Here is a 27,628-nt window from a genome sequence, read left to right as displayed (position 1 = left end):
CACCTGCTGAGCCACTGCTCCCACTTGCACACCCCACTCCCACTCCTGAGCCTCCCGTGCTCGCCAAGCTGCCCACACGTACCTTGAGCCATCTGCAAGCGCCTGTCATTTTGCGAAAAAAAACAGTGATTTGGGAACTTCCGCACATTTAATATTGCGCACATGGCAGCCATAAAGGCCCCATCTATGCAACATTACAGGTGTAAATGGCCTATAATGCTGCGTAGATGGGATCTTTACCACCACCATGTGAGCAATATTAAATTACAACTATACCTCTCTGAAAATTATGAGGGTGCTTACTATCACTTCGGGATGGGGCGAAATATGTTTGGTTTGCATTTTAATCCAAGCCGACCTAATTCACAGTTCCTGAACAAATATGCAAACTAGAACACAGTTATCCTTTGGTTTTCACACTCCTCTGAATTTTGCAGTGCAATTCTCCAATCAAAATTGTGTACAAAAATACACACGTTAGGGAAAATAACATAAAAAAATGCATAAATCAGGGGAAAGCACTTGCAAAAGATCTATCTCTTCAAGAAAGTCGGGCACAAAACTGCACATGGATTTTCATGTGCTCATACATGTGTAACAACTTTTGTGTGGATTTATTATTAAATTGCCAACTGATGTGGAAAGGGGACTGAATAAACCTGTACTTGAAAAAATGTGGACATTATAGAAAGTGAAACAGATAGATTTGTCCATCCCTAGTATCACTCAAGAGAAACTTAACACACTGCAGGATCAGCCCTGAAAAGATGTGATCTGGAGCAACCCTTCTCAGTAGAAGTTTCAGGTTTCCAAATAATTTGTGAGCACTTCAATAGAACAAAGCCTTGTGAGAAATCCCCCAAAGCTGTTCTACAAGTTTTCCCTTGACCTTTCACATGGGAAGGCGAGAGCAAACATTCAGAAAGAGGACAGAAGAAGCACATATTTCCAAATGGCAAAGCAATTCCATATCTCTGATTTTTCCTGGAGAACCATATATTTAAAGAAACTTTTCAGGGCTGCAGTCTTAATATAAAACAGAGACTAAAGTGAAGACATAACACATGCAGATGTGTATAACCACCAAACATATTAAAATATAAAACCTTTTGATAAGAAAGAACAGCAACAGGAAATTCCTGACTTCACTCAGATACAATTAAGGGTATAATCCTATCCATGTTTAAACAGAAAAAAGTAGGGCATTCTCTCTACTTCAGACCTTTAACCTCCAATGTGTGGATGACAGTGGGGCTGAGTGACAGGTGGTGGCGGGGAGACAATTTTAATCATGTGGGAGACTGAATGCCCAAATAGGGCTGTAGAAGCTAAACTCTGTAATACTGTGCAACGACCTCCTGATCCGATGCAGAAGCTGCTTGGGGGCTTCTGAGGTAGGCCTGATTCAGCTTGGACTGATTCAAGGCCCCCCCCGCAACCCACCTTGGCCCACAAAGCTGAAGCGGGATTCAGACATCCAAATCCCACTTTAGCCCCCTCAACACACCGCCCAGCCCCCAGCTCTTTACCTGGGCCCTTCTTCCATAGGGGCGGGGGGGGGGATCCGTCACCACAGCTGCTGGTGCCACCAGGGAAGGCGCTGTCAGGGTGGACACTGAGCCCATAGAATCCCAGAGTAGTTCTGATTCTGAGGTAGAGCAGCTGCTCCTGGGACAGGAGCGCGCTCATCCTTCCCAGGGCCAACAGCTGGCAGAGATTCCTCCCACCGGCATTCCTGACATAGATAGAGGTCCCGGGAGTGAGAGAGCACGGGAAGAGGGCTTGCTGGACGCGCGACACCGATGCAGGGAGTGGCGCCAAATGGAGGGCGCGGAAAGGAGGCGTAGTGCCTGGTTGGCGCGCAAACAACGGTTGCGCCCAGAGGATCCAAGGGAAAAGGGGAGGGACTCTCCCTAGCCCATAAGTTCAGGGTCTGCCAGTGATTCCCTTTCAAACGGGGACCAGCTGTTCCAACTTAGGGCATAGGTACTCTGCTGCTCATATCTAGTTGCTAACAGTAGAGTTGTTAAGTTGTAAAAGAGGAATAAAGCTTTGAAAAGAATCCCTTTGTCTGTGTCTGGATTTGGCTACTGGATTAGACTGAAAGAGGCCACCAAGGAGCCCTTTACAGGCACTCCCAGTGCTGCCATGGAAAATGCTACCAGGAAAAGGCTGCCTGTCACAGCCCGCCAACCACCAATAGGCACGAGGGCAGGAGTCACCCTCCAACTGCGCTCTCTCCCTTCTTTGGAAAGAGGGGAGGGCACGCAGTTGGAGGATGACTTCTGCCAATGAGAGTGGGCTGTCGCCACTGCCGCCACCAGCTCCTAGGCCCTCTGGATGCAGACTGGCAGCTCTCTTGTTTCGAGGAATGGGGGAGTCATTTTTCCCTGTTTTTGCACTGTGACTGTGCCTGCGAGTGGCAGATCCGTGATTTTTCTGGTTCAGTCCTTGGAGGCAGATGTGCTCTGTGATTGGATGGTGGTTTTGTGTGAAAACCAAAGGATAACTGTGTTCTAGTTTGCATATTTGTTCAGGAACTGTGAATTAGGTCGGCTCACCAATGGCTTCTCCCAAGAAAGGGAAGGAGAGACTGGACTGTATAGTTTTATCAAGCAACCACATGTTTTCTTTCCCAGTTCTCATTGCTTTTGTCATGCCTGAGACCTAGCCTGACCCAGGAGGAATCCTCCTCAGATGAGGACCCAGAACCCCCAAAGTCAGGGAACCGCCAGGAAGATCCCAATATTCAGGGAGAGACCTCAGCAGACCTGTCTCCAGAGAATGTCCCGGAAGGACCCTTGGGGTGGGTTCCCAGCTCAACTGCATCAGGAGAACCCCTTTCTGAGTCAGAGGGGGAGGTTGAGTTGCCTCCTGGCCCCAAAGAGTATAGACACCAGAAAGAGCAGGTTAAGGCAGCCACCTAGAGAATGAGTGCACGCCTGAAAGCCCAAAGTAACAGAGCTGCTCATGAGTAGGCAGCTCCTTGGGAGTAAAGTGGAGGAGAATAAGTGCTTGCAGATAGACCTGGGCAGGATCCAAGAGACCAGACTGTATAAGCTCTCAGTTGAGGCCTGGGAGCTGCTAACCATTTTCAGCTCCCAGACCCTTGCAAATTATGTTACCGGACTCTGCTCTGCTTGCTGACGGACCTCCTGTGCGGCTGACTTCTGGACCTCTGTTTGCCTTTTGAGCTATGCCTGTTTCTGGACTGCTTCACTTTTGAGCTATGCCTGTTTCTGGATGCGCGTATGCTAATGGCGGCGGCCATGACCACTGCCATTTGCGTTCCTTATTTTGGCACGTCTTAGTCCACGTAAACATTTACGTAGACTAAGACGGCAAAAATAAGGGGAACGCAAATAGCGTAGATGCTACGCTATTTGCGTTCCCCTTATTTTCGCCGTCTTAGTCTACGTAAATGTTTATGTAGACTAAGACGTGCCAAAATAAGGAACGCAAATGGCGGCGGCCGTGGCCGCCACCATTTGCATACGCGCATTTTTGTTTGTTTTTTAATCAGCCGTGATAAGCTACGTAAACATTTACGTAGCCTATCATGGCTGACTGCAGGGACGCAAACGGCGGCGGCTACGGCAACCGCCATTTGCATCCCTGCTAGCCAGCGGCCAGATGTCCGGCTGCTGGCGGAGCCAGCCGGCGGCTCCACAGAATCGCTGCGGAGCACAGCCGGCTGGCCAGGATTCCGGGTGGGGAGGAACGGAGTGCCCCCCCCGGCGAGGATTCCGGGGGGAGGGATGGAACGCCTCCCCCCCCACCATCAGCATAATCCCTGAAAGGTAAGTGATTTTCGTACATCCCTAATGCCAGCAAGGTTATGCTCAAAATCCTACAAGCTAGGCTTCAGCAGCATGTGAACCAAGAACTACCAGAAGTACAAGCTGGGTTTCGAAGAGGCAGAGGAACTAGAGATCAAATTGCCAACATTCGCTGGATCATGGAGAAAGCAAGAGAATTCCAGAAAAATGTCTATTTCTGCTTCATTGACTACACTAAATTCTTAAAGAGATGGGAGTACCAGACCACCTTACCTGTCTCCTGAGAAACCTGTATGAGGGACAAGAAGCAACAGTAAGAACCGGACAAGGAACAACTGATTGGTTCAAAATTGGGAAAGGAGTATGACAAGGCTGTATATTCAATATTGTCGCCCTGCTTATTTAATTTATATGCAGAGTACATCATGAGAAACGCCAGGTTGGATGAATCACAGGTTGGAATTAAGATTGCCGGGAGAATGATCAACAACCTCAGATACACAGATGATACCACCCTAATGGCAGAAAGCGAAGAGGATCTAAAGAGCCTCTTGTGGAGGGTGAAAGTGCAGAGTGCAAAAGCTGGTTTGAAACTCAACATTAAAAAAACGAAGATCATGGCATCTGGCCCCATCACTTCCTGGCATATAGAAGGGGAAGAAATGGAAGCAGTGACAGATTTTATTTTCTTGGGCTCCAAGATCACCACAGACGGTGACTGTAGCCATGAAATTAAAAGACGCTTGCTCCTTGGGAGGAAAGCTATGGCAAACCTAGACAGCATAGTAAGAAGCAGAGACATCACCTTGCCGACAAAGGTTCGTCTAATCAAAGCTATTGTCTTCCCAGTAGCAACATATGGCTGTGAGAGCTGGACTATAAGGAAGGCCGAGGGCTGGAAGAATTGATGCCTTCAAACTGTGGTGCTGGAGAAGACTCTTATGAGTCCCCTGGACTTCAAGGAGGTCAAATCAGTCAGTCCTAAAGGAAATCAACCCTGACTGCTCATTAGAAGGACAGAACCTGAAGCTGAAGCTCAAATATTTTGGCCACCTAATGCGAAGAGAACACTCCCTGGAAAAGACCCTGATGCTGGGAAAGATTGAAGGCAAAAGGAGAAGGGGACGGCAGAGGATGAGATGGCTAGATAGCATCACCGATGCAATGAATATGAATTTGAGCACACTCCGGGAAAGAGTGGAGGACAGGAAGGCCTGGTGTGCTATGGTCCATGGGGTCACGAAGAGTCGGACACGATTTAACGACTGAACAACAACAAAGGTAGCATATGGATAACATCTTGAAGAAGATGAATATCTTGAAGAAGATACCTCGAGATAGTGGTGGGGCTGGATTCCAGGATTATCTCCCCAGAGCTTTACCAATGCAAAAAGCCGTTCTGAGACTCCTATTTCACAGGAGAAAACAGGGCTGACGTGTTCCATAATAATATATGCTTTAAGAAATATCAACAACTCCTGAGGGATGATTTAAGAAATATTAACAATATTTGAGAACATCTGAGGACCTACAAGATCTGTTTGAGAGAAACATGACTACACCGAGGAGAAGAAAGGGGCTGGCATTACCGCCAACTCGCCCCGTTCCTCCTGTGTCAAAAGTTTTGAAAACAGAAGATATAGGGGAATTATTTACTCTTATAAAGACTTTATCTTCACAATTTATGGAGCAAGTCAAAAGGTTGGATTTAATCCAAAATACCATCACTGCCTTGCAAGGAGCTGTGGATCTAATTAATGCATCATGGAAAAAAATGGAGACGAAAATTAACAAGCTAGAAGACCGAGTGGCAGGGAATGAAACTATGATACAAGTTTGTTTTAAAAATGCCTCTGACAGAATTTCTCAACTGGAGGCCTTCACGAGAAGATCCAATGTACGTATTATTGGGATTAAAAATCTGTCTAATGATGTAAAATTGCCTATTTTTGTGGATAAACTTTTGCAGGAGATACTCTCTTTCCCATCTGATTATTTACTTGATATTGAGCAGGCATTTCGTGTGCCAAATGCTAAAAGGACTGACTATACGATCATAGTCCAATTTGCAAAAGTCTCCACAAAGAATTATAATCATGCGTTTGGCAAGAGAGGGTGGAAGCCTTTCCTGGAAACAAGATAAAGTTATGTTATTTCCAGATTACATCAAAGAGGTGGCAAATAAAAGAAGGCAATTTATCAAAGCAAAAAACATGGCAAAACAAATGAACTTACAGTATTACTTAAAACATCCTGCTACACTTTGTATTCCCCTTCATGGATCACTGCCTTGTTGTGGCGAAGGGGCTTGCGTAACTCAGTGAAGCCATAAGCTATGCCGTGCAGGGCCACCCAAGACGGACAGGTCATGGCAGAGAGTTCTGACAAAATGTGGTCCACTGGAGAAGGAAATGGCAACCCACTCCAGTATTCTTGCCAAGAAAACCCCATGGAACGTATCACAAGGCTAAAAGAGATGACGCCGGAAGATGAGCCCCTCAGGTCGGAAGGTGTCCAATATGCTACTGGGGAAGAGCAGAGGGTATTTCCAAGTAGTGCCAGAAAGAGCGAAGCGGCTGGGCCAAAGCCGAAAGGACACTCAGCTGTGGATGTGTCTGGTGGTGAAAAGAAAATCCGATGCTGTAAAGAACAATATTGTTTAGGAACCTGGAATGTCAGATCAATGAATCAAGGTAAGCTGGAGGTGGTCAAACATGAGATGGCAAGATTGAACATCGACATCTTGGGAATCAGTGAACTAAAATGGACAGGCATGGGCGAATTTAATTCAGGTGACCATTATATCTACTATTGTGGGCAAGAATCCCTTAGAAGAAATGGAGTAGCACTCATAGTCAACAAAAGGGTGGGAAAAGCAGTACTGGGGTACAATCTTAAAAATGATAGAATGATCTCAGCACGAATCCAAGGCAAACCATTTAACATTACAGTAATTCAAGTCTATGCCCCAACCACTGAGGCCGAAGAAGCTGAGGTTGATCTATGAAGACCTACAACACCTTCTAGAACTAACACCAAAAAAAGATGTCCTCTTCATCATAGGGGATTGGAATGCTAAAGTAGGAAGTCAAGAAATCACCGGGATAACAGGCAGGCATGGCCTTGGTGTACAAAATGAAGCAGGACAAAAGCTCATAGAGTTTTGCCAAGAGAACATGCTGATCATAGCAAACACTCTTTTCCAACAGCACAAGAGGCGACTCTACACATGGACGTCACCAGATGGTCAATATCGAAATCAGATTGATTATGTCCTTTGCAGCCAAAGATGGAGAAGCTCCATACAGTCAGTAAAAACAAGACCTGGAGCTGACTGTGGCTCAGATCATGAGCTGCTTCTTGCAAAATTTCGTCTTAAATTGAAGAACGTCGGGAAAACCACTAAACCGTTCAGGTATGACCTAAATCATATCCCTGATGAATATACAGTGGAGGTGAGGAATAGATTTCAGGGATTAGACCTGATAGACAGAGTGCCTGAGGAACTATGGACGGAGGTCCGTAACATTGTTCAGGAGGCAGCAACGAAATCCATCCCAAAGAAAAAGAAATGCAAGAAAGCAAAGTGGCTGTCTGATGAGGCTTTACAAGTAGCTGAGGAAAGAAGGGAAGCAAAAAGCAAGGGAGAAAGGAGAAGATATACCCAACTGAATGCAGAGTTCCAGAGAATAGCAAGGAGAGACAAGAAGGCCTTCTTAAATGAACAATGCAAAGAAATCGAGGAAAACAACAGAATGGGAAAGACTAGAGATCTCTTCAAGAAAATTGGAGATCTCAAGGGAACGTTTTGTGCAAAGACGGGCATGATAAAGGACAAAGAAGGCAGGGACCTAACAGAAGCAGATGAGATTAAGAAGAGGTGGCAAGAATACAAAGAAGAACTATACAGGAAAGATCTGAATGTCCCTGATAGCCATGAGAGTGCGGTCACTGAACTTGAGCCGGACATCCTAGAGAGTGAAGTCAAGTGGGCCTTAGGAAGCATTAGTAACAACAAAGCTAGCGGAATTGACAGTATTCCAGCAGAGCTATTTAAAATCCTAAAAGATGATGCGGTTAAAGTGCTGCATTCAATATGCCAACAAATCTGGAACACTCAACAGTGGCCACAAGACTGGAAAAGGTCAGTTTACATTCCAATTCCAAAGAAGGGCAACGCCAAAGAGTGTTCAAACTACCGCACAATTGCGCTCATTTCACATGCCAGCAAGGTGACGCTCAAAATCCTACAAGCTAGGCTTCAGCAGTATGCGAACCGAGAACTACCGGAAGTACAAGCTGGGTTTAGAAGAGGCAGAGGAACTAGAAATCAAATCGCCAACATTCGCTGCATCATGGAGAAAGCAAGAGAATTCCAGAAAAACGTCTATTTCTGCTTCATTGACTACGCTAAAGCCTTTGATTGTGTGGATCACAACAAACTGTGGCAAATTCTTAAAGTGATGGGAGTACCAGACCACCTTACCTGTCTCCTGAGAAACCTGTACGAGGGTCAAGAAGCAACAGTCAGAACCAGACATGGAACAACCGATTGGTTCAAAATTGGGAAAGGAGTACGACAAGGCTGCATATTGTCACCCTGCTTATTTAACTTATATGCAGAGTACATCATGAGAAATGCCGGGTTGGATGAATCAGAGGTCAGAATTAAGATTGCTGGGAGAATTATCAACAACCTCCGATATGCAGACGATACCACCCTAATGGCAGAAAGCGAAGAGGATCTCAAGAGCCTCTTGTTGAGGGTGAAAGAGGAGAGTGCAAAAGCTGGTTTGAAACTCAACATTAAAAAAACTAAGATCATGGCATCTGGCCCCATCACTTCCTGGCATATAGAAGGGGAAGAAATGGAAGCAGTGACAGATTTTACTTTCTTGGGCTCCAAGATCACCGCAGACGGTGACTGTAGCCATGAAATTAAAAGACGCTTGCTCCTTGGGAGGAAAGCTATGGCCAACCTAGACAGCATAGTCAGAAGCAGAGACATCACCTTGCCGACAAAGGTCCGTCTAATCAAAGCTATGGTTTTCCCAGTAGTAATGTATGGCTGTGAGAGCTGGACTATAAGGAAGGCTGAGCGCTGAAGAATTGATGCTTTCGAACTGTGGTGCTGGAGAAGACTCTTATGAGTCCCCTGGACTGCAAGGAGGTCAAATCAGTCCATCCTAAAGGAAATCAACCCTGAGTGCTCATTGGAAGGACAGATACTGAAGCTGAAGCTGAAATATTTTGGCCACCTAATGCGAAGAGAAAACTCCCTGGAAAAGACCCTGATGCTGGGAAAGACTGAAGGCAAAAGGAGAAGGGGACGGCAGAGGATGAGATGGCTAGATAGCATCACGGATGCAATGAATATGAACTTGAGCACGCTCCGGGAGAGAGCGCAGGACAGGAAGGCCTGGCGTGCTATGGTCCATGGGGTCACGAAGAGTCGGACACGACTGAACGACTGAACAACAACAACAACAACACTTTGTATTGTGTCTGAAGGTCAGATGAAGACGTTTCTAAATCATGAAATGGCGGAGGCATGGCTGAATGTAAAAATGCATGAGATTTCTGTTACAACCCCATGAACTGGAATCTTTAAATAAGCTTTGTTAACTGTTTTTGTTTAGTCTACATGATCCAGGCTAGGTCAGAAGATAAATGATTATACATATATTCGTTTATTCTCTTTCATCTTTCATTTTTTCTTGCTTTTCTTTATATTTTTTATTTCAAAAGAGATATGGTATGCTGTATTTAAATTTATTGTTTGAGGGTATATTGTGCACTTACATATCTAGTATAAAATATATTACTGACTGTTGAAGGTTTATTTTAAGTTTCATTACTATATAGCACTATATTTAATAATAATAATAATAATAATATAGGCTACTGGGAATGAACTGTAGACCTGTGTCTTTGTTATAAGATTGATGATATGATATTGAAATGTAAGGTTGTTTATTAAACTGTAAGATTGTTAAGGTTATAGATGTAGTTTTTAAAACAGAATGGCATCGGAGGCCGGGGGGTATTGGAGTTCAAACTTAATTCTTTAAAGGGGAGGAAGAGGGGGAGGGAAGGGGAAAGAATCTTCTTTTTTTCTTCACTTCCTTCCTTTCTTCCTCCCTTTTCCTTTTCTTTTTCCTTCTCTTTTTGTTATTGTGGTGTCCTCATCAGAATATTGTATTGTTGGGAAATTGTAGTATTGATCAGGTTGTTGGTATTTTTGGTATTATTTCATTTATATAGATAAAATAAATAAAAATATATTTTTAAAAAAGAACTTATTGTCTCTTTCCAACATGAACAGAACACAGGAAACTCTTGACTCCGCCCAGATACAATTATGTCCAGTGCTATGTAGTAGCTAAACTATATAATGTCTTTATCCATACCCCACCCTTCATTTAAACATTTTTAGGGTAGTTTTTGATAAGCCAACAGAATAACTTCTTGTCTCCAACCATAGAGCCCGTGTGTGTGTATGTGTGCGCGCGCGTGTGTGTGTGTGTGTTTGGCCTGACTGTATTTCCCCCTTGGCCAGACTGAAGGCTTAACCCAAGTATCTAGGAATGAAACTCCTCCCTAGCCAAGAACTACTTTTAAAGCAAAATCAAAGCAAAGTTTACCAAACTTTGACCACACCCAAAGCCAATTGCAGAATACTGCTACTGATCATCTGACTGGGTTATGTGAGACTCCTGTAGATAAAATGATCACCAGGCTGGGTCACATGGTCCTGTAGGCCAACAATACTCATGCCTACATGATATGTACCTTTCCTTGTCCACATTCACAAAAACATTTAGAGTCCATTCCTCTGCACCTTATTCCTTGCCTCAATCCTTATCCTTCCACCCAGACAGCCATTTTATACACAGCCACTATGCAAGTTTTACTAGCTCACATCAAAGACTTGGTCCAATGGGTAAAACATTTTCGTAAGTGACACTTTCTAGAAATACTGGGCATGATCCTTGCAAGTTCCATTGAAATTAATGGCATTTAGAGGTGATTGGGTTTGCTGGCTCATAGACAGCATTTAAAAATAATTATTTATCACAGGAGTGGGAGCCTTTTTTGGCCCAGCGGTGGAATTCTAATTTGGGAAGGGTCTCATCCCATATTCTAGCAGGGGGAGGGGCCAGATGTAATTGGTACCACTTTGGACATTTTTCCACCAAGCATACCAAAACAAACCAAAACAACTGCTCAGTTTTATGCAGATCTACTCAGGATTAAGTCCAAGTGCAACAGCTTTCAGACATGCAAAGCACAACTCAGTTCCATGCAAGTCTTCTCAGAAGTAAGCTACAGAGTACAGAAGTAAGACACTGGTTTAAATATCTTACTCTTTAGATACACTTTTAAATTTTAAAAGTCTTTAGATACCTTTAAATTAAACATCTTTAAATTTTAAAAGTCTTTAAACACCTTTAATTTTAGAGGTCTTTAAGGAGCAGGATATTTAACATTTAAATGCCTTTAAATACCTGATCTCTGATCAGAGATAAGAAGGGTTTCCCTGCACTGAGCTGGCTGTCTTTCCTCAGTGCTCTGCAGGTAAATCACAGCTCCAAACAGTGAGTGGGAGTTTCCTGCCAGAACTAGAGGGGGCAGGGTGTAGAAGAAGCTCATAGGCTGGAAGGGGAATCCTGGCAAGCTGGCGGTTCCCATCCCTCATTTATCTAAATTATTTCCAATGCCTTTTAGATCCTCCAAGGCAGCTATCAAAAATTAAAATTCAACATTAACAATAATTCAAAATCTACAAAACAGAAATGCAACACTAAAAGAAGCAATAAAAAAACCAGAGGACCAGCAGGAATAAAATTCCTAATTAAAAGTTTCCAAGAATAACCATGCATCCAGATCCCAGTAGAATAGCTGCCATGTAAGCGTTCCTGGGGAGAGCATTCACAACCAGGATGCCATCACCAAAAAGGCCCTATTTCTGATTATCACCCACCTGTCCTGTGATGGTGGTGGCATGCTGAGTAGACCCTCTGAGGTGGACCTCAATAAACAAGTGTGTTCACATGGGAGTGAAGTCCTCAAGATAACCTTGTCCCAAGCCATATTAGACTTCATAGGTCAAAACCACTTCCTTGAGTTGTGCCCAGAAAGAAACAGGAGCTAGTGAAGGTCTTTTCATGCTGGCAAGATGTGTTAGCAGCTAGTACCAGTCAATAACCTGGCTGCCATATCATGAATCAGCTGAAGTTTCCAAGTTCTTTTCAAGGTAGTCCCATGTACAACACATTGCAGTTGTCAAGTCTGGGAGTTACTAGGCCATGGATAATTGTGGCAAGATCATCTCTGCCCAAGAGGGGGTGCAGCTGGCAAAAGGTGTTTCATGCCACGGATATCACGTGGGCATCTGAGGTAAGGGCCACGGCTAACAGCACTCCAAAGCTGCAAACTTGCTCCTTCAGGGGGATTGCAACCCCATCCAAAACAAGTTGAACACCACTTCTCAGATCCATTGGACCATCCAGCTAACAATATATCCAGTTCAACTTACTCCTCATTCAAACCATTACTCAGACTCTCCTACAACCTTGGCAGGGGGAATCTGAGATTGAATTCTTCTCAGATCGTATACCCCTAACAACCACCACAGAAAGCACCATGGCAACCACTTTCCAAGGTCAGAAAAGTGACCTCAGCTGACTCTGTAGAGGTCAAAAGGGGGGCATTCCAGTGAGTGGGGAAGGGATCCAGTATCCCAGGATCCTAAGGCCTCTCCATCACCTGTTCCTACCCACCATTGGTAAGTGAGCAAGATGGGCTCAGAGGATCATCTAGCTGAAGATATTTTTGAAGAGGAGGAGAATGAATGGGAGACAAAATTGCCTCCATCCTCCTTCTGTCCCACCTGATTCTTGTCAGCAGGGCATAAGAGAGACGGAAGGAGTAGATTATTAATCTACTGATTAAACTGAGTGAAGCTTGCACATTTAGCTGAAGCTACACATTTAGTTATTTCACTGTACAGTGAAATATAATTAACAGCAGAGTGTCCTAGACTTTCTGAACTGTCCTAAGGTCCAGAGGATGTAGCCAGGATACACAGAGGAGACAGGAACAAAGAAAGTTCATGGGGGAGTGGCTTCTAGAAAGCAGTTCAGACTTAAGATGACAATTCATTTTTATATGTCATCCAAAATGATGTTCTCTTATGCAGAGCAGTGTGTCGGGGAAGTGTTATCACTAAATTGAAATAATGATGCTTCCTATCCAAAATAAGCTGAAACAGAAAAACATAGATAAAAACTAATCAGGAACATGATTTCATGAGTTGTGGAGGATCATCTATTAAGAAGCAGTGCACTATACAAAGGAACAGGAAGGATAAGCTGCTGCTGAATAAAATGGCTCCTCGCATCACTTATTACATGTAAATCCTACTTATCCTCTAAGGAACTCAGATACTAAGAATTAACACTTATTTCAGTTTTGTCCATTTTCCTTTGATAACATACACATCCAATTCAGTGGCTCAGTTCAGATGTCACATCCAAACTATGATTTAGCTATCAAGGCTGTGCCTCAGGCTTCTGTGTCCTCCCCCTTCTTCCTCTCTTACACTCCAGTTCCCTCTCCGGTTTGCACTAAGTACCATTTGCTGTTACATCCCAGTTGTTCAAACTATGGTTACTGTAAATTAGTGTTTACCTCTAAACCAGAACTGGAGGCAACATTTAGAACTAGGCTTCCAATTCTTGGAGTAACCATATTTGAGGGTCCAGGAAATTATCTGGGAGCACACAGTGGGCTGCAGGATTGCTGATGCTAGGCAGTTGCAGACTTGTTCACTCCCTTGGATAGGAGATTGCAGGGAGGCCCATGTAACAATACGATCTAAACATAATACATACATATTTTTAAAACCCATAGCTTGCCTGATTCAGACATCATGGCACATAGTTAGAATGAAACAGGAAGTGAGGGAGGGAATAAGATTGTGCAAACCCACGGCATTGCTCTGACAGATCACCCATGGTTTGCTTGTGACTTCTGAACCAGGCCGCTATTAGCAAACTATTGCATTCTGTTGATACTGTTTAAAGTCTTGCACCATGCAAATAAGCATGGAACGGCACTAAATCAACCACTTCCTAATTAAGATAATTCAAGAACCTTTCACACCTCAACAGCAAGAAAGGTTCCGTTAGTGCAGAACAGAGCAAGCAGCTAGGCTGCATCCTCGGACTGGCCAGTATCACCCCAGTTGCCAGCCAATTGCCAGGCCCAGTTCAAAGGTTGGTGATGACCTTCAAAGCCCTAAATGGCCCAGGACCAGTCAGCCTGAAGGAGCACCTTCTCCCTTATGTTCCTGCCCACTTGCGAAGATGATCTTCTCTGGGTGCCGCTACCCACAATAGTGCAATGGGTGGCTACCAGGGAAAGACCTTCTCTGTAGTGCCCCACCACCACCGCCGCATCTATGGAATGCGCTTCCCAGGAAGATATATCTGGTGCATTCACTATACGTCTTTAGATGCCAGGCTAAGACCTTCCTCTTCCAGCAGGCATTTAATCTTTAAATCTGTTGCTCTGATAATGGAGGGAGCAATCCTATGGTCGCTAAACAGCATCTAGATGGCCATAGGATTTTTTGGTTTCTGGGAACTGAGCTCCGAGCCAGGGCTCCAAGCTCGGTTCCCAGAAACCTCACTCCCCCTCCCCACCCCTGCCCCCACCGCCTCCTAGGCAGTGCAGTTCATCCCCATCTCCGCGCTCATAAGTGCAGCGTGGAGCAGGTGAAAAGGGGGTGTTCCCAGTGGTGGGGAGGGGAGGAGACATGCGGAAGCATCATTATAACACTTCCTATGCACCATCCAGCCTCCCTTCCTCCCACTTCAACATACCCTGGCTAAACAGCCAAACTTGGCTGTCTAGCCGCAAATGCAGGGTGGCCAGAGCGTGGAGGAGAGGATCCCCTCCATTCTCCATCCGTCCTGCCTTGGGTAGTTGACCACCTCTGAGTTCTGAGGCGGCCAACTATCCCTATTGGATTATGTCCTAACTTAAAAGTAGTGCTACCAGAGAAGGCTTTTATAGCATCATCACCCTTCCTCATTCACAGAATTTTACAGTGTGTCCAGACATTGCTGTCTTTCACTCATAACCCTCCTGTGTTTTCCCACCTCTTTTCCCATCTTTTCTCTTACCAGACAAAATCCCTGAAGAAAAAAGGTGGAATTGCCACACAATGCTTTCTGATTAGTTGCACTAGAAGCCCTCTATCTGGAAGCACCCACCATGTTGCAAGTGTTCTTAACATTCACAGACAGCAGCTATTGAAAGAAATTTGTTTAATTTTCCAGTCAGCATGGTCAGTTGACTTGGTATTTGTCTAATTTTCCAGTCAGCATGGTATGTTGACTTGGGGATGATAGGAGTTGAGTGCACCAGCTTGGGGATGGCTGATCTTGTCCATTCTTTAGCAGTCTCTTTACTGAGCACCACAACATGCTCTTGGAATTAATTCCGTATGTGAAGAAACATTTCTTCTGTTTGTCCTGAACCAAGTGCAGTCAGCTTCATTGGATGGCAGTGAATTCAAGTGTTTTGCAAGAAAGAATATATCCATTCCAAATCTTTCATAATTTTTTAAACTTCAGTGATGGGTGCCCCCTTTTTCCACCCCTAAACTAAGAAGAATCTCAAACGTTTTTTCATAAGGAAGATGCTCCAAGCCCTTAATCATTTTGGTGTCTCCTACTTTGTAGCTCTATACCATTGTTTATCAGATGGGGAATCTACAATTACACACAGTATTCTAAAAAGTATTCAGCGAACTAAAATGGACAGGCATGGGCGAATTTAATTCAGGTGACCATCATATCTACTATTGTGGGCAAGAATCCCTTAGAAGAAATGGAGTAGCACTCATAGTCAACAAAAGGGTGGGAAAAGCAGTACTGGGGTACAATTTTAAAAATGATAGAATGATCTCAGTACGAATCCAAGGCAAACCATTCAACATCACAGTAATTCAAGTCTATGCCCCAACCACTGAGGCCGAAGAAGCTGAGGTTGATCAGTTCTATGAAGACCTACAACACCTTCTAGAACTAACACCAAAAAAAGATGTCCTCTTCATCATAGGGGATTGGAATGCTAAAGTAGGAAGTCAAGAAATCACCGGGATAACAGGCAGGCATGGCCTTGGTGTACAAAATGAAGCAGGACAAAAGCTCATAGAGTTTTGCCAAGAGAACATGCTGATCATAGCAAACACTCTTTTCCAACAGCACAAGAGGCGACTCTACACATGGACGTCACCAGATGGTCAATATCGAAATCAGATTGATTATGTCCTTTGCAGCCAAAGATGGAGAAGCTCCATACAGTCAGTAAAAACAAGACCTGGAGCTGACTGTGGCTCAGATCATGAGCTGCTTCTTGCAAAATTTCGTCTTAAATTGAAGAACGTCGGGAAAACCACTAAACCGTTCAGGTATGACCTAAATCATATCCCTGATGAATATACAGTGGAGGTGAGGAATAGATTTCAGGGATTAGACCTGATAGACAGAGTGCCTGAGGAACTATGGACGGAGGTCCGTAACATTGTTCAGGAGGCAGCAACGAAATCCATCCCAAAGAAAAAGAAATGCAAGAAAGCAAAGTGGCTGTCTGATGAGGCTTTACAAGTAGCTGAGGAAAGAAGGGAAGCAAAAAGCAAGGGAGAAAGGAGAAGATATACCCAACTGAATGCAGAGTTCCAGAGAATAGCAAGGAGAGACAAGAAGGCCTTCTTAAATGAACAATGCAAAGAAATCGAGGAAAACAACAGAATGGGAAAGACTAGAGATCTCTTCAAGAAAATTGGAGATCTCAAGGGAACGTTTTGTGCAAAGACGGGCATGATAAAGGACAAAGAAGGCAGGGACCTAACAGAAGCAGATGAGATTAAGAAGAGGTGGCAAGAATACACAGAAGAACTATACAGGAAAGATCTGAATGTCCCTGATAGCCATAAGAGTGCGGTCACTGAACTTGAGCCGGACATCCTAGAGAGTGAAGTCAAGTGGGCCTTAGGAAGCATTAGTAACAACAAAGCTAGCGGAGATGACAGTATTCCAGCAGAGCTATTTAAAATCCTAAAAGATGATGCGGTTAAAGTGCTGCATTCAATATGCCAACAAATCTGGAACACTCAACAGTGGCCACAAGACTGGAAAAGGTCAGTTTACATTCCAATTCCAAAGAAGGGCAACGCCAAAGAGTGTTCAAACTACCGCACAATTGCGCTCATTTCACATGCCAGCAAGGTGATGCTCAAAATCCTACAAGCTAGGCTTCAGCAGTATGCGAACCGAGAACTACCGGAAGTACAAGCTGGGTTTAGAAGAGGCAGAGGAACTAGAGATCAAATCGCCAACATTCGCTGCATCATGGAGAAAGCAAGAGAATTCCAGAAAAACGTCTATTTCTGCTTCATTGACTACGCTAAAGCCTTTGATTGTGTGGATCACGACAAACTGTGGCAAATTCTTAAAGTGATGGGAGTACCAGACCACCTTACCTGTCTCCTGAGAAACCTGTACGAGGGTCAAGAAGCAACAGTCAGAACCAGACATGGAACAACCGATTGGTTCAAAATTGGGAAAGGAGTACGACAAGGCTGCATATTGTCACCCTGCTTATTTAACTTATATGCAGAGTACATCATGAGAAATGCCGGGTTGGATGAATCAGAGGTCGGAATTAAGATTGCTGGGAGAATTATCAACAACCTCCGATATGCAGACGATACCACCCTAATGGCAGAAAGCGAAGAGGATCTCAAGAGCCTCTTGTTGAGGGTGAAAGAGGAGAGTGCAAAAGCTGGTTTGAAACTCAACATTAAAAAAACTAAGATCATGGCATCTGGCCCCATCACTTCCTGGCATATAGAAGGGGAAGAAATGGAAGCAGTGACAGATTTTACTTTCTTGGGCTCCAAGATCACCGCAGACGGTGACTGTAGCCATGAAATTAAAAGACGCTTGCTCCTTGGGAGGAAAGCTATGGCAAACCTAGACAGCATAGTAAGAAGCAGAGACATCACCTTGCCGACAAAGGTCCGTCTAATCAAAGCTATGGTTTTCCCAGTAGTAATGTATGGCTGTGAGAGCTGGACTATAAGGAAGGCTGAGCGCCAAAGAATTGATGCTTTCGAACTGTGGTGCTGGAGAAGACTCTTATGAGTCCCCTGGACTTCAAGGAGGTCAAATCAGTCCATCCTAAAGGAAATCAACCCTGAGTGCTCATTGGAAGGACAGATAATGAAGCTGAAGCTCCAATATTTTGGCCACCTAATGCGAAGAGAAAACTCCCTGGAAAAGACCCTGATGCTGGGAAAGACTGAAGGCAAAAGGAGAAGGGGACGGCAGAGGATGAGATGGCTAGATAGCATCACGGATGCAATGAATATGAACTTGAGCACGCTCCGGGAGAGAGCGCAGGACAGGAAGGCCTGGCGTGCTATGGTCCATGGGGTCACGAAGAGTTGGACACGACTGAACGACTGAACAACAACAATTCTAAAAAGAGATACATCATAGATTTATATGACAGCATTATGATACTTTTTCTGTTTTATTCTCATTTCCTTTCGTAATGTTTTTAACACTTGGTTTGCTTTATTTCCCTGCTGCAATACACTGCACTGATCTTTCCAGAGCTTTCCGCTATGGCGAAATCCGTGCTTCACAATAAGCCAGGATGTGAACAAGTGGTATCTACCTGATGCTTCACTCCTCCCTTCATGCAAGTGGCAAAACAAGCTGCAATTCAGCTCTTACTCATAGCTTCCCATGATGTGCAAGCCCTGAAGAATGGTTAAGTGCTTGGAAACAAGTCAATGGACAAATCGTCCCATTGGGTTTAATAGGGAAGGAAAAGCCCCCCTACCAAAAAAATGGCTGGGGGGGGCAAACATCTACCCCACCAAAGACTCTCTTTCCTTAAGGGTCTTTGGTGGGTTGGAGACCTCCATGCCAGCCCATGGTTTATTGAATTCTGGGTTGTTGTGATGTATGAATATGGCTGCATTAACAACCATGGTTTGTCAACCATGAAGAACCCCGTAAGAGAATCTATGGTTTATTGTTGGGTTGTTTAAACCATGGGTTGTTGTTACATGTGAACCCAGAACTGTGGGTTGTTCATGGTTTGTTTTGCCAGGCTACAGAGGTGGCAGCCAAGAGCGGTAAAAAGAAACACCCAGCTGTTCTACATGCCAGTACTACAGTGCCTCAACGGCATTTGGGATACAGGGAAGGAGCAGACAGAGGAGGAGGCAAACCAACAACCCAGGGACTGAGAAAACAAGCCACAGTTTTTTCAGTCATCTGCTTGGAAAACCTTGGGTAGGGCAGAAAACCATGGGTTAACCATAGGTTAAATAAACCACAAGTTAGTGTTATGCACAAAGCAGCCCACTGTCTCTCAACCTAACCTATCTTACAGGGTTTTTGTGAAGATAAAATGGAGGGGGAGCATGTGTACCACATAGGTTCTTGGAGAAAGGGTGGGATAAAATGTAATTAATAATAAGTTTGCAAATAACTTTTCCTCAAAGTATCAAAAGCATACATTTGGAGGCTGTAGATCCCAGCACTATCCTATCCTTAAGTGTTTTCCTAAGAATAGTTTCTCAGAAAACACTGTTCTCAGTTAGGGGTCATAGCTTTGTGGTAGAGTGCATGCTTTGTGTATATAAAGTATCAGGTTCCATGCCCAATATCTCTACTAAAAAGTATCTCAAGCAGGAGGGCTGGGAAAGGCCTCAACCTGAGACCTTGGAGAATAGACATATTGGGCTAACTGGACGATAGTCTCACACCATATAAGGCAACTTTGTATGTTTTCATCAGGTCTATCTAAGTACTTATTTGTCAGCCTGCATCATTCTTTACCTCAGATACTAGTCCACACATCTCAATGGAAACTATTCATTTATCCCTTTTTGCCTTAAAAGGGGTAAAAAGAACTAACTCTCTTTCATTTTGCAAAAAATTCCCTGTATGGTAGTCTGGAAGAAAATTTTATTTGCCATAGGTGAGTAGGCAAATAGCTGTTTTAAAGCCTTCTTTAGCTACTTGGTTATTCCAAAGAAAAGAGATGCGAAATTTCAATCCATATGGTATAAGGGGGCAGTACTGAAAGCAAATAAAATAGGAATTGTGAAGTTCTTTGTTGACAAGCAATGGCATCCTATTCCTCTTATAGCACCTGAAAGGTTGCTTAGTCTGGACAACAGATTGAGAACTCAGACTAATGATGGAACTACAAATGCCCACTCTCCCCTCACCTATTTATTTAGCTTTGGAGCCACTGGTACATGCAATTAGGCAATATAATGTGACACAAGGAATTAAATGAAAAATTCAGGGATATTAAATCAAAGAAGAATTTAGGCATCAATTAAAGAGGTTCATGGCATTCACTTGCTTTTTATAGCATGTCTTGATGTGGCTTGCTGGGCTCATGGTCTACACTGAAACCACAAGGAAGAGTACGTTTCTACAAGTTTCGATGGGTTTGTCCCCATTCAGCAACCAAATCCCAAAATGTGGATGCGATATGGCAGCCATCCTGAAGACTAATTTGTTCCTTCACTAGTACACAAGACAGAAACTTCCTGCTCTTGGAGCTTGTGCAGTGTGGTGGTTTGGAGCAGGAACTGGAAGTCTCCAATTCACACCTTGCCTCAGCCAGAAATGAAGGGAAGTCATAGGCAAGCCTGTATCTCTCAGTGTCAGCTCACCTCCCCCACAATGAATTTCTATCAATTTAGGCATCACTTGAAAGCCCACGGCATTAGGACAAAGATAAAGCATAATACTGGGGGCTTCTTATGCTATTTACTGTCTCATAGAATTATATAAAGAATGGCCAACAGATTGGAAAAAATCAAATTATATCCCCATACCAAAAAAGGGAAGCACCAAAGAATGTTCAAACTATCCAACAGTGGCACTTATTCCACATGCCAGTAAGGTAATGCTCAAGGTCTTGCAAGGTAGACTCCAGCAATTCATGGAACGAGAATTGCCAGATGTACAAGCTGGGTGTAGAAAAGGCAGAGGAACTACAGACAAAATTGCCAATATCCGCTGGATAATGGAGAAAGCCAGGGAGTTTCAGAAAAACATCTATTTCTGTTTTATTGACTATTCTAAAGCCTTTGACTGTGTGGATCATAACAAATTGTGGCAAGTTCTTGGTGGTATGGGGATACCAAGTCATCTTGTCTGCCTCCTGAGGAATCTGTATAACGACCAAGTAGCAACGGTAAGAGCAGACCATGGATCAACGGACTCGTTTAAGATTGGGAAAGGAGTACGGCAGGTTGTATACTCTCACCCTACCTATTCAACCTGTACGCAGAACACATCATGCGATGTGCTGGGCTTGATGAAGCCAAGGCTGGAGTTAACATCGCTGGAAGAAACATTCTTCCTAAATGCTCTAACATTAGCTGGGTTCAATGTTTTTCCCTATGTACTGCTACAAAGAAGATTTCAGGGTATTCCTTTTGCTGCATGATTATCTCCTTGTGGAATTGGAGAAGTCGAAGTCACATGTATAATAAGACACATGTCTTATTATGCTTTCCATTTTATGTGGAGGCCAAACTGAAACTGTCAGTTGTAAGGAAATCCTTGAATGAGATAACTGGATGTTTCATTTCTGTAAGCGACAGACATCAGACTGAGGTTTTTGCAACTTTCTTTAGTAAATGCAATGAGAATAAGACTAAGGAAATGCTGATCTAATATTTTAAATTTTGGTTTTAGTTGTAATTATACTGGTCTATCATCATGATAAATCTTTGACTTTATTTGATAAAGTGGCTAAATTTAAAAAGTAGACCGAGTCTTAGATTCCCCCGAGCATTCAACTGAGTGGCTCAAAGCTGTGTGGCCATCTGTGACATCAGAGTAGCCAAAGGATTCATGAAACTCCTGTCTATAAAAGTTTGATGTGACATTATAGGATAAGGAAAGAGGCGAGCTTCCTGGAAGGAGGTTTGATGGTGATCACTTGTCCTTTGTTAGTCTGTAATATGGAAATAATAATAGTACTTGCTTACTGAACAGGGTGGTTCTTACAGAGATGATGTATGGATGGATATTTATGTCTTATTCCAGATGTAGTGGATTTGCCCATGATCAGTATTCTGAATCAAAGCACTGCTAACTTCTAATCCCCAATCTGACCCCTTGCTGTCCATTGCTAGTCCAGGCAGGCTAGCAGGTTCAATACAGTAGCATCTAGAATCATAGAATAGTAGGGTTGGAAGGGGCCTATAAGACCATAGAGTCCAACCCCCTGCTCAATGCAGGAATCCAAGTCAAAGCATCTACCATCACATCAGAATAAGACTGCTGCCCCTTAAGCATCTGCAGTAGGAAATACCTCTTAATTGAGGTGCTACCATTGCTGCTCAGTACAGGGTCTGGAGGTAACCTTAAAAACAGGGCAATGTTATATCTTAGTCTCATTAATGAGAATAGTTCAGACTGTATTAAATCAATTATCTCAGTTCACTGATGGAATCCCTCCCAACTATTTCCCCAAATCTCCATGTCAAGACAACTCCTTTGGATGCAAAATTATAGAATCAGAAGTGTGTAAAGGGACTGCTCACAATTCCTACCAGACATGAAATCCTACACACATCAGACCCAGACAGATTAACCCACACAATCCAAGACTGAGTGTCCTACTATCAGAGAAGAGGCGCCAATGAGATGCACCAGTATTGCAATGAAATGGTACTGGAAGGGTTTTCAGGTCATTAGTTTAACTTAAGGGTTTTCAGATGAAACCTAGCGTGTATGAATAGACTATAATTTTATTTAAATCACCACCACAGTAGACTAGTAACTACAGAGCAGTTAGATAAATGGTAAAGTTGATAGAACGTTCAGCAAGGATCATATTGCAGGAGTCAAATACTATGGCTGGACCCTGCGTATACTTAAACTGTAGGCTTCTGTCATATAATCCTCCTGCCTCATTCATGGAATCTTACAGGGTCTAAAGAATATTGTCTTCAACTTGGAACCCTGCAACGTTTTCCAACCACTTTTCCCCTTCCACACAAAAAATTGATTAAGGAGGAAAAGCTTACCAATGTCTTTTGACAATGTCTTTTTCCATCTGGAAGCACCTTCTCTCCCACTGAAATCAGTGGGACTTACTTCTGAATAAACACACCTAGGATTGTGCTGTACAGCTACAGGTACCTCCAATAAGCAATGCTAGCTGGCAAATATGAAAAAGGTACTTTAAAAAAAGAAGTACTTTTTGTTGGTGGGGTTTAAAGTTATCATTGTAATTCTGGCATCATCATATGTCCATTCCTCATGCTGGTCCTACTAGTCAATGTGAGCTAGCAGTGATCATAATGTGGACTGCCCTAGTGAACATTTCGTTCTCATGCTATCGGCACTCATAACCAGATTTCTGATCACACACAACACAGCATGTTTGTGCATTTATTATTAAATCTGCTGCAACGTTTCTTCTATGAGAAAGCCTTTTTCACCCTAGTTTTAACCATTAGGTTTATTTTCCTTCCTCAGTGTTGCCTGACAGTTTGAAGTGCCCTTAGCACAGCTCAGCTGTCTACCTAGAGAGTTGCTCCTCTGTTAAGTAGAAACATCCACCCTTGCTCTCATCAATTTTTTCCAGCGTTCATCTCCGCACCACGAAGAATCATAGCTAACAAATGGTTCCCCATTTCAGAAAAGAATTCTTGCCACTCTATGCATTCCTGATTAAAACCAGCAATATCCATGCACAAAGAAAAGATCAAATTCTAAGATTACAAACATTAACCAGGTGGATCCATTTAGGCAAAAATTATTTGGTGCAACCTAAGATCTTTTGCACTTGATGGAAACTAAACCAGTCTGCAAAATGCTCACTGAATCACCATCTAAAGCTGGTTGCATATCACCAATGGGATCCTACCATACCTTGTATCCGCAATGTCTTTTTCTCTTCTCCTGATCATTTTTTAAAAACAAATAAACATCAAGCCTGAGGAAGAATTCTGTGAAACTCAAAAGCTAGCTCATGAGTTGGTCCCAATAAAGACATTATCAGGCAGTGCTATTGTTTGGATTGGGGCGGGGGGTAAAGTTATATTGCTCAGATTCAATATTCAAATGAGCCATTTGAAAATGTGACTGTGAGACTGTATGCTTAGACCTGCAATTCTGCTAATATCATTCCAGTTCAGAAACCAAGAAAAGTAGGCACTACATTAACTAAGCTTTCCAGATGTGACCCTTTCTAACAGACATTTCAGAATACATTAGTGCACTGGTATGATTAAAGTTTGGAACTTCTAACATTGCAAACACTGGCAAATGTTCAAACACTGGCAAATACAACGGACAAGAAGGAAGCGGCTCATACAAAATTCCCAATTGTCACACAAATATACACAAATCCACCAATACAGTCAGTTCTGATGATTGGCAAGTTGCTTAGTTCTATAAAAACCTGCTCACAGCAACCATCTAAATGTGGAGCAGTAGAATATGTGCAACATGCTCAAGCAAGGTTGCTCCTTCCCTTCCTTGAACAGGAAAATCTCCAGCTATGATTCCCCTGCCCCACCCCAGTAGATAAGGGGAGCCGCAATCTCACACGAGTTTGTGGTTCTAACAGCACTTTGGACATAGAAGTGGGCTGTTTGCATGAACCATATTTTGAGGACATGTGTAGCTGGTTAATCCAAATAACCATTGGGTAAAATGGATGTGGAAGTGTTTTCTGTCTTTCAGTAAAACCATCTGTCCATTTGGTTACTTTTTTTCTAATGGGAATTAAAGCACTGAGGATTTTCCATTTAAATTGTATCCCATAATTTCACAGCTGCTCCAATGCTTGCGGACATAGATTTCTAATGCCTAACCCAGACAATTTTTGTGATCAGTTGGAGTTGTACAACCATGTAATTCTCCTTTCAACAATTTTTCAAGTTTATTTGGGAAGTCAGCTAACATCCAAGAGAACAGTCTAAGGGCATATGATGCTGTTACACTCATAATCTGTTAAAACGATACAGTTCTTTGTCTAGTCAATGCCTGGATGGGAGATTTCCTGATCCTCCATGTAAGGCACTCATTGCTTTCTGAAGGAATTGTAACTCTTAAAAGCAAAGAGTAACAAAGTGAGCATTCTGATGGTTACATTTTCAATAACAGCATTCCCCAACATGAGGCCCTCCAGATATTTTGGACTACAGCTCCCAACATTACTGCCCCATTGACCTTGATGCCTGGGGCTGCTGGGCATTGAAGTCCAAAACATCTAGAGGGCACCGGGTTGGGGAAGACTGACCTAAACAGTGACAGCACAATCCTATACATGTTTACTCAGAAGTAAGTCACATTAAGTTCAGTGGAGCTTACTCCTAGGAAAGTGGCTATAGGATTGCAGCCTTAGTTTTTTTAAAGTACCATATTATGCCTCCAAGACAGCTTGAGAGTCAAATCTATTTCTTAAAATGAGTAAGAGCCCAATCTAGTTGGAAGTTCTCCTTTACAAAGACCAGTGGAAATTAATGGGAACTGTACAAGACCACCCATAGTGTTGTGCAGGTCCCATTCATTTCAGTGGGACTCATGCCGAAGGGGTTCACACCAGATTGTCTCCTGAAAACACGATGTCAGAAGGCTGGAAGACTTTGGACCAAGATGCATGTAAGGCATGCCCTCAGAAAGTGGTTTTGGAATCTGAAAAGGTACCTGCATTGCCCTTCCTGTAAAACCCCTACGGAAAAATAACTTTGATGTGTGACACCTAAAGAGGGTAACGAAGCAAGCCAAGTTAGTTCCTTTGACTGGAATAAGCAAATTTCTTTCTTGTTTTTAATCACCCCAGTGCTTTATACTCTCCAAAATAAAGAAAGTGACTATTCATACAATGATTTTTGTTTATAGACAGCAGAATCCTAGAATCAAATATTTTTCATACATGCCACACTTCAGTGAATTCTTTCCTTCTTATAAAAATATTTTGTCACAAAAAGGAACCCAGCGGCCACAGTCCAAAGAGCTACTTTAGATGTGCCTAAGGCCTGTTGGGTGATCTGGTGGGAGTTTTTAGAAATTGTATTTGAATGGCAAACTACAATGCTATATCTTTTTCAAAGTTTCAAAAATAGATTTGCCCCAAGGCAAGGGGGGCACTAGTGATTGAGAAATGTAAGCTCAGTTTCCTTGCCATGTAGAAATTTTTGCACAATTCTTTGGATCCAGGCCACCATCAATTCTTATCTGTAGCATTTTTAAAAATATGGATATATTTAAATACAAGGAGGACAATTCCCAAGTCAACCTTTTCCCTTCTGATTAGAGATAATCAAAATATAAGACCTTTGCAAACATTGCCCTAATCAGCTTTGTAAGCAATAACTAATCCAGTTTTCTTTGCAGAAGTAGATCTCCCATTGGCTATTAAATTGCATGAGTAACATAGGTAGTGAAACACTTGACCTTGAACATGTGGCTGTAATTCTTTGACTGTGAGGAGAAAATAGTTAAATATTAGGTTGTCCATTCTCATTTCTGTGGTTTGGCTGTTAAAATCAAGAGACGTTGGAAATTTTAGTCTCTCTAGTCCAGCAGCAGGCAACCCAGTGCCTCCAGATGTTTTCAATTACAACTCCCATAATCCCTGACCATTAGCCATGCTGACTGGAACTGATGGAAATTGTACTCCAAAAATCTGAAGGTTGCCAGGTTGCCTGCCTCTGCATTTATAGGTTATAACTGACAAACACACTTCGAGAATCACACGGGGACTGCACTGAGCTTGTAGCTGATTTTCTTTAATATTTAAGTAGTATTAAGGGCCGATAACATCTTTATTTCCAGAAACCTTCCTTGATTCACCAGGCATGGTTTTTATTGGCATTCTGTTTTGTTTTTAACTTTTAATTTGGTGTTTTTTCTTTTTATCTTTTATTGTTTACCACTCTGGAATCTGTTTAGATATGGAGTGGTATATAAATGTTGTAAAGAAATATATAAAGAAATAAAATTAAAAGCGGCTTCTAATTCAGGACTGATCAGGATTTTTTTTTTTAAGGAATCAGCAAAGTAACTCAACAATCTTCCTTCCAATTAGTCCCCTTCGAGCACTACTGATTTAAACTGATGGGATGTGTAACTGAAAAATTGTAGACCTGACTATCAACAGTAAAACTCTTCCAGCTCTTGAACAACATGGAGCAGTCAGATAGAAAAGTTTTCAAGCCTTAAAGTTCTTCTCCATGGGGGCAGAAAGCGAACAGCAGTGGCTCTGTCCATGTGATGTTTTTTCAAGATTGTTGTCTCAATCTAATTACTCACCAACAATGACTGCAATGATGGTGAACAGCACAAAAAAATTCCTCAGTAAGTAACTTTTAACATCATCCTTTGTGATGCTCTGCACCTTCTTTTTTGCCATAAGTGTACGTTTCCGGACCCCTTGCTGTAAGCGCTCCATCCTATTGCCTGATCTTGCGTCTTCTCCGTTACTTTTAGTCATCTGTATCTCAGGAAAAAATCTTCTTTATAGTTTACTAATGTTAAAAAATTCCCCAGAAAAGAAGGAAGAAAGTGCGTGCTCCTTGATCAGGGACAATGGAAGCTAGAGACATAAAGAAAAAAAGGGAAATATGACATTTCAGTAACTGGCTATGAACATCAAAACCATGATCTGTTACAGCTACAGCGATAATGTTTTAATAATTGGATTGCTTAGGGGAAAAGAATTAAACTGTCAAGAAATAAATTGCACATGACTGCAGGTGTTTGTGC

At 42.9% G+C, this 27,628-nt stretch overlaps 1 protein-coding gene across 1 annotated transcript in view; it reads right to left on the bottom strand.

The window, feature by feature from the left end:
• The window catches only part of SLC1A3 (solute carrier family 1 member 3), a 69,191-nt gene extending 41,835 nt beyond the window's left edge, over positions 1–27,356 (bottom strand). Inside the window, exon 1 of the mRNA XM_084832052.1 lies at positions 27,176–27,356. Within this exon, the coding sequence (XP_084688178.1) occupies positions 27,176–27,356 (181 nt within the window). The remainder of the gene's footprint in view (positions 1–27,175) is intronic.
• Between the last annotated feature and the right edge of the window lie 272 nt (positions 27,357–27,628).

Source organism: Heloderma suspectum, chromosome 2 (assembly GCF_057233095.1).
Source record: "Heloderma suspectum isolate Gila_16-S chromosome 2, 16-S_ref, whole genome shotgun sequence".
Classification (NCBI taxonomy): domain Eukaryota; kingdom Metazoa; phylum Chordata; class Lepidosauria; order Squamata; family Helodermatidae; genus Heloderma; species Heloderma suspectum.
The sequence above is the reverse complement of the archived record's forward strand: the minus strand, read 5'-3'. Positions and strand labels throughout refer to the sequence as shown.